Genomic DNA, 10,272 nt, shown 5'->3' with positions numbered 1-10,272 from the left:
ACCACAACTAAAATTTCACTGACGTATGTTCACAAATAACTGGCAAAAACAGTTTATAAAAGAAGAATGGTCAGGGACAGACATCTGATCTCATTGTTCGTCCCACATAATCGCGTTGTCGTGAGTATTAAATTGAGGCAGCAAAGAGACGTGCGATTACCGCTTTAAATTAACTATTTACCATGATGGCGTCTGTGACGATGTTTGGGATCGTGCAATTCCTTGAAAGTCATTTCTGGCCAGGAAACATCATGCCACAAATCACTTCTTATCTCATTCCTATTTACTGCAACATCGGCTTCGTGATTTGGATCGTCTTCTTCTGCGGAGGTAGTTTGAAGTGATGGGGCTAAAGATGATGCCTCAAGGTGTTCAGCAACTGTGTGTCCTGGTAGAAATTCTAAGCCTCCAAGTTCTAGGCTATGCATCAAGTGTTCTAGGCCCTTATAGAAAAGTAGAAATGTGGAATTGGGTTTTTTTGATGGAGGGTAGATTTTTGGGTGATTTCTTACCTCAAAAGAAATCTCTCCACGACTTCCGTATTTAGTGAAGATGTGCGCTAAATATTTATTAGGTGGGGACCTTCGCTGGGGTTGGGATTTTGAGAGAGTTTCTGGGGAAGGAGGGGAATCCTCCGCAATGCTTAGACTAAAGAAAAGGACGATAAGGGTGGGTAAAAGAAGTCTCCGTAGCATGATTGAGGCGCAACAGACAATGCAATTGAACGTGGACGTGGGCACAACAGTTCAAATTGATTTCAATTTAATTCCGAGACCAGTGTGGTTCTTCACAAGCGACAAACGAAGACTGATGGACGTTGTATGGAGCAGAAAAGCAGAGATGCGAGGAGACATTGACTTGTGGAGGTGTCTGTTTATCTCATGGGTGACACTTTAATCTCTGCCTGAGTGTGAAGATGAAATCTCGCGATAATGGAGTGATTCAAAGCAAATACCCTCTGGAAAAGATGGGAAGCTCATGAAGCTTTGTACTAATTTGGCAGTGAAACACAATTGAAACACAGGGGAAACATGAAATGCAGAAACATGTCCTTGTGTTTCAAAATGAACAACCCCTTTTGTAATGAAAATTTCCCGCCATTTTTTATCTTTATTCAAATATAATTTGTAATAGCATTATATTTAGCTGTGAGGGTTGGCTCAGCCGATCATCCCAAATATCAGTCAATTTTCTCTGTATTTGGCATACAGACGAAGAGTTTGGCGCAGAAATTGTTCAATTTCTGCGATGCTGCTTCCAATCCTGCGATTGGATGATGAATTGTGGCATAGTATACAGGTATTCCGGACAGAATAATTGCTGTTCCGATGCCCACCTCAAAGGGGGACACGTAGCATGAGGAAATCACGAGGAAGCCACATGTGACGAGGAATGTGAGCGGTAGAATGAGGTTGACCTGAGGAAGAGATTACATAAGATACAAGAAATTTACGTCAATTCATCATCAAAGGATCATACCTTAATTGGCCTTTTGGCATCTGGTTGTGTCTTGCGCAAATACAGAAGCCCAGAAATGGAGATGAGGATGAAGAGTGCCTCCACAAAACTGACGTAGTTGATCAATGCGTAAACATCATCGATGAACAGAAGCACAAGTGTGATTATGCACAAAAAGATGAGAGAAGGCACAGGAGTCAAGTAATTGATGTTGATGAGAGAAATTGCAGCTGGAAGATGGCCATTTCGAGCACCAACGAAGAATAACCGCGAAGAAGCAAAGATGGCTCCATTGAGGGATCCAAAGGTGGAACAGGCAACAAACAGAGGCATTATCCAGGCTGCATAGCCCAACATCTTATCAGCAAAGGTTACAGCCACAGCCAATGACGACAGGATCTCATCCGTTGAGAGAACAGCAAAATAGGCTACATTGGTGATGACATAAATAATAGTAACGAGTGGCATGCTGATGCATATCGCTCGTGGGAGATTCCTGTAGGGATTCTTGAGTTCTTCAGTCACAAAATTGAGATAATTCCAGCCCGAGTAGGAGAACAGTCCATTGTAGAAGGCCAGGGCAATGTATCCAGGCGATGAACTCGATCCCGCCATTGGATTTTCTAAATTTTGGGTGTTTCCACCAAAGAGGTACCATATTCCCACTGCCACAATCACCAGCAGTGCCAGAATTTTCATTCCTGTAAAAATGTCCGTGACTCGAGCTACCCACTTCACATTGTAGCAATTGATTGTGGTGAGAAGACCTGAAAAGAAAACCCAAAAAAAGCATTGGTGTAATATTCTTTTTATTCTTGACGAATCTCTTTAATCTCCCGAATGTTGTGAATTTCAAAAGATTCACTTTTTTCGCGATTTATTTCTTGGAATTCCGAATTTATTTTGATTTATTTTCACGAGATATTGCATGCAAATCCTCTGGAATTCCTGGAGTGCAAGAGGTGCACGATAATTTATTGCATTTTTATTCAAGCCAATTCAAGCAAGAAAAAAATGCAAAGAATTCATTCAAAGCCACTTCTAATTTGTTGAATATCGAGAAACAGTTTTTTAGGGGTTTAGTTTAAAGTCAAGATTTTGATCGAATAAAAATATTTCTTAGATTTATAGGTTCAGGGAAAATGACTATTTTAATGCTAATGGGATGGGCATGGGACTGACAACCTTATCCCGTACAAGAAAAAATAATAATGCATGTCTAGAAATCCCCTTGCGGGAAGGCCTAGTTCATTCATGAAATATTGTTCCAGCATTATTATTTATTATTAATGCTAAATAAAAGCTAAAACATTTTAAATCTTTGGAAAAATATGTTTAATTTATTTAACAGTAAAAAAGGAGCGGTAAAGCATCTTATGATTTGTGAAATGCTCGCAGTAGTAACTTAAATGCTGTCGATGCTGTTCCTCAAAAATATACTTTCGCATCATTTACCGTTTAACGGTTCTCAACCAATTCATAAATCACTAAAAACATGCCATAAAATAGCTTAGAAGTAATATAATTGTATTTCAGAAAAATAGTTATCGGCTTTAAACCGGTTCTTAACCGATTGGAACCGGTTCAGTCTTACCAGAAATTCCAAGACCTTTCTAACGATTCCAAACATGACTCTATTCGGTAAATAATGCGCTTTCTAAAGCTTTTTAAACCTTTAACCTTGAAAAATCGTTATCGTTATTCAACGGAAGTTCGTTTAAGGACGAAAACTCCGCCTACGTAATCTCTAAAACATATCCGAAAGGGAGTGACATGTTACCGGCCTTTGGGTCAACTTATGGAGGGAAGTTTCCCCCGAAGGTCTCAAGTCGCTATCACTAACCCTTTGGCCTTTAGAGCTGGCGACAATCGGACGGGCAGCCAGACAGACAAACAGTTAGCGTGACATCATTTCTCAAAATCGCCTGAAACGCGAAGATATGTTGGGAAAAGTAGTCCGCGGGGGGTGGAAGGAGGAAATTTTGGGGAGTGGAAAATTCGAGAGATTATTACTGCTCTCTCTGTGAAGCTCGAGCAGTTATACTAAAGGTTAAAAGTCAATATATCTAATAATTTGGGCTCTATTCCAGTAACTAACTCACAGATAATTGAAAAAGCAATCTTAGAATCTGAAAGCAACTACCGGGACAACCGGTATTTTACCGATTAACTTCCGTTTGACATCGATGAGTAATTTTGAAAATTTTAAGACCTTTAAATTAAATATAATTTTGATCAAATCACTTTAAATCGTTTAAATGCATCTAAAGAAAAAAGTGGATAATTTTTAAAATTAAAAAAATCAATTGAAACGTTGACTTTATTTTGGGTGTACAAACGGGCTATTCCACCCTACTGCTGCCTATACTGACAGGGTATAATTTTTGTATAATGCCCAGCGCACGATAACTTTTGTTTGTAAACATGTTTTCAAAATTTTCTATGAGAATGAGCGAGATGACTAGATCTAGATTTCACTCACTCTCATTGAAATGTCAAAAACATGTTTACTAAACAAAAGTTATTGTGCGTTGGGCATAACAATTGAGATGGTTGGAAACGATGATGTTATTTACGTACTTATATAGAAATTGTATGTTTTTTCTAGATTTGTTGCCCGAAATGATATTAACTTCCAAAAGCAAGGCACTGCCCTTTCAACTCGAAGTCTTCTAAAAAAAAATCTTAGATACTCCTATGAAACTATTCTTCACCCTTGGAATTTTCAAAAAGCATTTTGTGTAGCTTTTGTTTAATATAAAATATTGGGTAGTCTGATGCTTCAGCGTTGAAACGGGTTCCAATCCAGAAGGCCCGAAATATTTCTGGTTCATTCAGGAATATAGTCCATTGCTGGTTGAACTATTGAAGCTTAATGGCACAGCAATTGTGAACAATGTCAAGTCCTAGAAGCCAAGATTACAGGGTAACTATGACAGATTTTGGTCAGCTTTAAATTTCGGCCATTTTGATTATAATTTCGGCCAAGCAAATTAATAAATTAAAATTACGTATTTAATCTTCAAATGTCGTTTTGAGATTTTGGATTCGTTTTCACACAAGGAGGTCACAAACGAGGTGTTCGAAATTCCACTCAGAGCGTCCGGAATATTACCCAAAGCAATGTCCATATTTTTATAAATTTTTCAATTTTTTTTGGAAATTAATATTAAGAAAATAAAGATGATAAACTACTTTTCGAGGTTCCAAACAACACTCTTGCAAAAAGAAGTAACAAGAATACATAGGCATTTGATGCTTATTTGCAACGTTTGCAACTATGTCGAAATTTCACACACTTCCCCTCCACGAATAAATTTCATTATTATTTAGATTCAATTCAATCGAAATTCAAAAAAAATCTTTGCATTTTTTCAGGAAGTATCACATAAATAAGATACAAGTTGTGAATGTATTTAAAAAATAAATGCACTGATAAATTTATGAAATGTGTTATCCATAGCATAAAATTCAATAAAAATACATGCTTTTACATAGCAATTAAACGTAAAATTCATTCAAATAATTCTTATATTTTGGCTATGCTTAATTTAAGAAAATTCTAATATTTTTTTGTATAGGGTAAGTGTGCCAAATTTCGGCATAGTTGCATATAAACATCGAGGTCCTAAGTTTGAAATGCAATAATTTCAATTCATATTGATATTTTTTGTCACTTCCTTTTCGAGACAGTTGTGTGAAACCTTGAAAACTAGTTTATCTTCTTTGTTTTCTTTAAATCTCTTCCTAAAATATTGAAAAATTAATAAAAATATAGACATTGCTTTGGGTAGTATTCCGGCCACTTTGAGTGAAATTCCGGCCACCTTTTTTCTGGCCACCTTTTGTGGAGCGACGGATAGAAAATTTCAAAGCGTCAAACGGAACGAGTTTAATGTTTAGTTTAATACGGTTATATGACCCGCAAGCCCTGAGATCTTCCGTGTAATTTGTCCTGAAGACCTAAAGAGTAGCTTCTCAAATTTACGCGCAGATTCCCGTAGCAATTTGCCCTTCCTAAACTCTTCTAAGGCCTTTTCCACATCATCTTTTTCATAGAAGCAATAGTTTTTTTCTCTGGACATTATAGAACTCAGAAATTAAAAAAAAAACATAAAATGAATAAGAAATTTAGGAAAGCAAAAGATGTTGCCGGAATAGGCAACACTACCTCACCGGAGAGATGTTCACAAAGTATATACTTTTTTATACGAAATACAGGATCCAGCTGGGAAATTTTACCCGAAATTTGAAGATTGATTCATTATTAACATAAACAGAAACAATCTTTAATGAAAACTAATCAATTTTTATGAAAAACACCGAAGGAAAACCTTTTGCACTTCACCACAAATCAGAAGACTGCTAGAAACACAATCGATCTGCCACATTTTTTGTAAGACTCTTTCCAGACTGAGTTTTTACAACGCAATTTAAATTCAAATGATACCTGAAATTTAAGGATCTTTGTGTTAATACATCCTAAAATGAATAAATATTTAAAACGACCATGAATTCACTGACTATTCGAAGATTATATACATAATTTTAATTACAGTAGACTCTTCGATATCCGGCTGACTGGGGGACAAAATGACATTTAGGTTTTTTGAATGATAAACGGTTTTTCTATTTTGTGCAGTGTGAATTTATTTTCTGTCTGACAAAGAAAAAGAGAATTTTCTTCATGGTGTGCTTATGTTTCATTTTTTATCACAATTATGTATTAAAAACTTCGATACAATGTTAATAATACTTTAATTCACTCTGGACAAACTTCATGTTTAGTGAAAATAATTTTGAATATATCAACCGCCAGTGTTTGGCAGCTGTCACCCGGATATCGAAGTGCTGGATATCGAAGAGTCTACTGTAATTTATTTGCATGGCCGAAATTACACTCAAAGTGGCCGAAATTAGAAGCTGACCGAAATTTGGCACACTTCCCCTAAATATAATATAAATTAAAACTAAAATTTTATTTACTCGTTCAACCAAAAATCCCCAATTTTCTGCATTAATACACTACTTATGTTATTATATTTCGTGGTATTAATAGAAAAAGGAAACATAAGCTATAAATTTTACCAAAAAGATTAATTAGTCCAAATATCCCGTAATATCATCGGTTTAAAACAGTTTTTGTTTACAAAAGATTAGGGGAAGTGCTCATAATTTTGGACAGTCTGCTTATAAGCATCGAAGTTCCAAGTTTGAAGTGCGATATTTTCTATACTAATTGACATTTCTTGTTACTCTCTTTTCAGAAGGGTTGTTTAGAAACTTAGCAAGCTATTTATCGTCTTATTTTTATTAAAATTAGTTTTAATACGTTTAAAAATGAATTGATAAGTAGAGGTGACCTTGGCTCTTATTTTGGACAACTTGTTTATTAATTTGTCCAACTTGGCTGTAAATTTGGACAGCTAATCCGCCTCAATAGGATGCCCATTGTTCTTCATTTGATGAACCAATCTTACCAAGTCCTCTTCCTGTTCATGTAAGGGAAACGTAGAATGTCACAGAAGCCCGGAAACTTTCCATATCATTCATTAAAGTGAGTTGATTTCGGTACTCCAAGTACGTGCGGATTCGCTCATTCCCTGACCTTTCTCGGAGCCTTTCAAGGCATTTCTCGCTACATCTCTTTCGTAGAGATGATGCTCCTTTATTTCTCCAGGTATTTGTCCAACCTAGTCATCACAAAAGCTAAAACTCCACGAAATTTCGTGAGAAAAACACCTGTCCAAAATAAGAATCATCACCTCACTGGTGAATGTCTTAAAAAATTTCCCATTTTTCACACGAAAAATATAATTCACAAGGCAAATCTCACTTCAGGTCAAATGTACAAATCATCAGTAATGTGAATCAACACAATATTCAATGAATATTCAATAATATCACTCAAAAACAGCGAACAAACTTTGTTAGTACTTCACCAAAACTAAATAAGACTGAAGTAAGCCACGAAGTTCTGTCATATTTCTCGTAAGCAATTGCTCACACTGAATTTTCAACAAAACAATTTTACCTCAAATCATATTCAAAATTTAACGTATTTAGTGTTAAAATCTTCCAAAAAGAACAAATATTTAGATAGAATTCATTATTCATCAAATATTGGAATAAAAATCCATCATTTTAATCAATTTATTTTTAGTGTCCAATGTTATCCTCAAAGTGTCCAAAATAAGAAACTGGACAAAATTATGAGCATTTCCCCTATGTCTTTTTTTTTTTTAAATAATGCTTGAATAACTTTTTTCTTTTTGGAGATGCAACGTCATATCATACGACCACTAATGTATAAAAAAAGCATTGAAAAACAAATAACATATTCTGAGAGAAGATTGATAGATTTTCAATTTAAGATTATATTATGCGACAATCTCAAGAATCATTAAAACAAGACTGCAGGAGTGACTTTGTCCCCACCTTTCGTAACCTTTTCTTTAATTCTAGCTCTTAAGGATAGTGTTCACCAATCGGAGATGGTAGATCGAATCAGTAGTGCTACACTGAGAAAAAAAGAGGGTGCGATTAACATTTTTTCCTCATAACATTAACACTTTTAAGGTGTAAAAATATATCAACATTTTTTAATGTTAATTTTACACTTTTTTAAGGGTAAAATGGGTAAAATTAACATGAAAAAAGGATAACTTTAACCCCTAATACACCTAAAAAGGGTATTATTTACACCGATTTCGGATCAATACTGCAGGGTAAAATTAACATTTCTGGAATGTTATTTTAACTTTTTCGGATTTCTCTCAGTGTACAATTGAAGAAAAGTTTACGAACAGCAAGGAGCAGTGACTCCCGTAGGCCAAGGTCATCTGTACACTCAGAAAAGAGCTCTGTGGAAACAGCTCTTAATTTAGTTCTTGAAACAAGAACGGGCGTTTGTGTGTTGGGTTAAAGACTATTTTACTTGAAGTAAAGCATTTATTTTAGAATATGCTTTGGCTCAAGTACGTACAGTCTTTGAATTTTCACAGATGGAAAAAATAGTCTCTAGAAGAATTTTAAGTACTGAGAAGGTCTTGGAGCAAAGCATATCGAGTTTTGATTCCAGTATCAGATTTTCTCTGCTGTATTGCAACAAAATTGACGTACACTCATAATGAAAAAAATGCAATTGAATTTCACGTTTTTTTATTTAAATATCACCGTATACACCTTTTATTCTATAATTTTAAATTCATAAATTTTCTTTTAAAATCTAAAAGTGAAATTAATCAATTTTTGTCTAAATAAAGACTCACACTTGGGAAGATTTTTTTCCGTCCGACTATTAATGAGCAAGGTGCCCGACATGTTTGCAGTTTTTTTTTTTGACGGGAACCACCTCGCAAAAATCTTTTCAATATTTCACTATATAAGTTTTCTAAATAAAAAATAACTATCACACAACACTCCAGAGACACGAGCGAGCTTGTGAGACACAATGTTTTATTTTTCAGAAAAAAATATTTTTGTATTTTTCGAGCATTAATTCACCTAATTTTCGCAAAATCCTTGTCGGCACTGTATTTTTTTGAATCACAAGACACTTCACTGCTTATAAAGGCTTCTTCCACAGATTTTCACTATAATTTCATTGAGAAAATTCGCGAAAACAATCACAACTTTGCGAATTAATTGCACTGTGAATTATTTTGTCTGCCATTTGACAGCACTGAAAGTCTCTGGAAATTTTCTAGTGAAATGATACTTCGCTCAAGACACGCCAGCTCTTAGTTGATTTGTTTTAGAACGCAGCTCTTAATTCAAAGCACGACATGTTTAGGTTGATTCGGCTCTTAAAATATTCTTACAGACAAGAGCTGTATTTTTGCAAATTCCATACAAAGTTAGAACTGCCTTTTTCTGAGTGTATATACCATACAAAGAGTTACTGTAATTGAATAGTAAAAGTGAATAAGGGAACTGTACCAAATTTCGGACAGTTTGAAATATTGAACACTTTTTAAATATGTCATTCAAAATGCAATAAATTTTTAGTTTGTTTATTTTTTGAGGTTATACAGTATCAAAGAAACAAAAAAAGTAGCCTCTACAAATAAGATGATGTGGAAAAAGCCTTGAAATAGTTTGGGAAGAACAAGAATTTCTAGAAACTTGATGTCCGATATTGCACACAAAACAATATTTGTATTTTTATTTAATTGTACATTATTTCTATGAAAATACGGACAAGGAACCATAAAATTCCAAAAGGAAGTAACAAAAAAATTAATTTGTTAAAAAAATGACGTTTCAAAAGCAACTTGTCCCGAATTTGGCACCATTCCACTACACGAAAAAAAAAATTTTGTAAAATTGTTCCACTGTGGGAACTTAGAAATGCATGAAAATCGTAAAGTCCACTACGAAGTTTGCAAAACATTGTATGTTTTTCACAAATACTGTTCGTAATATGATCAATTAATGAGCATTTTTTGTTTATTTGCAAAAATGTGTTTTTTAAAGTATTTTTTTTTCAATTTTTAAAGTATGGGTGCGATGAATCGAATTTATTGAAAAAACATAGGAAAAAATTAGTCATTATGGAAGTTAGGAACCGTGCAAAACATGGACACTTTCCCCTAGTTCGTGTCTTCCCTTGTCTGTCCCAATCAGGCATCTCTTATTGATTTTCGAGCTTTGTTGCGAAAACAATATCCACAGATTTTCGGATCATATTCGACAATGGCCTTGAATCATTCTTTTATCCGTAGTTTGAAGGTCAAATATTGTATAGGATAGAAGAACATATATCCCAATCATTTGGAGTACCGTAGAGCCTCGCTATAGGCCATATTTGGT

General features: G+C 34.7%; 3 protein-coding genes across 3 annotated transcripts in view; 1 reads left to right on the top strand and 2 right to left on the bottom strand.

The window, feature by feature from the left end:
• Positions 1–10,272, top strand: part of LOC129803200 (uncharacterized) — a 48,513-nt gene that overhangs the window by 17,107 nt on the left and 21,134 nt on the right. The window lies entirely within an intron of this gene.
• On the bottom strand, positions 174–802 carry LOC129800298 (uncharacterized). The gene is made up of 2 exons (XM_055844578.1): positions 513–802; positions 174–443 (listed from the first exon to the last, which is right to left on the bottom strand). Exons 1-2 carry the CDS (start codon positions 693–695, stop codon positions 174–176), a joined length of 453 nt encoding a protein of 150 aa, XP_055700553.1. The 5' UTR covers positions 696–802.
• On the bottom strand, positions 1,077–8,781 carry LOC129800297 (Y+L amino acid transporter 2-like). The gene is made up of 3 exons (XM_055844577.1): positions 8,730–8,781; positions 1,480–2,282; positions 1,077–1,417 (listed from the first exon to the last, which is right to left on the bottom strand). Exons 1-3 carry the CDS (start codon positions 8,779–8,781, stop codon positions 1,181–1,183), a joined length of 1,092 nt encoding a protein of 363 aa, XP_055700552.1. The 3' UTR covers positions 1,077–1,180.

The sequence above is a fragment of the Phlebotomus papatasi genome, chromosome 2 (genome assembly GCF_024763615.1).
Source record: "Phlebotomus papatasi isolate M1 chromosome 2, Ppap_2.1, whole genome shotgun sequence".
In the NCBI taxonomy this organism is placed as follows: domain Eukaryota; kingdom Metazoa; phylum Arthropoda; class Insecta; order Diptera; family Psychodidae; genus Phlebotomus; species Phlebotomus papatasi.
The sequence above is the reverse complement of the archived record's forward strand: the minus strand, read 5'-3'. Positions and strand labels throughout refer to the sequence as shown.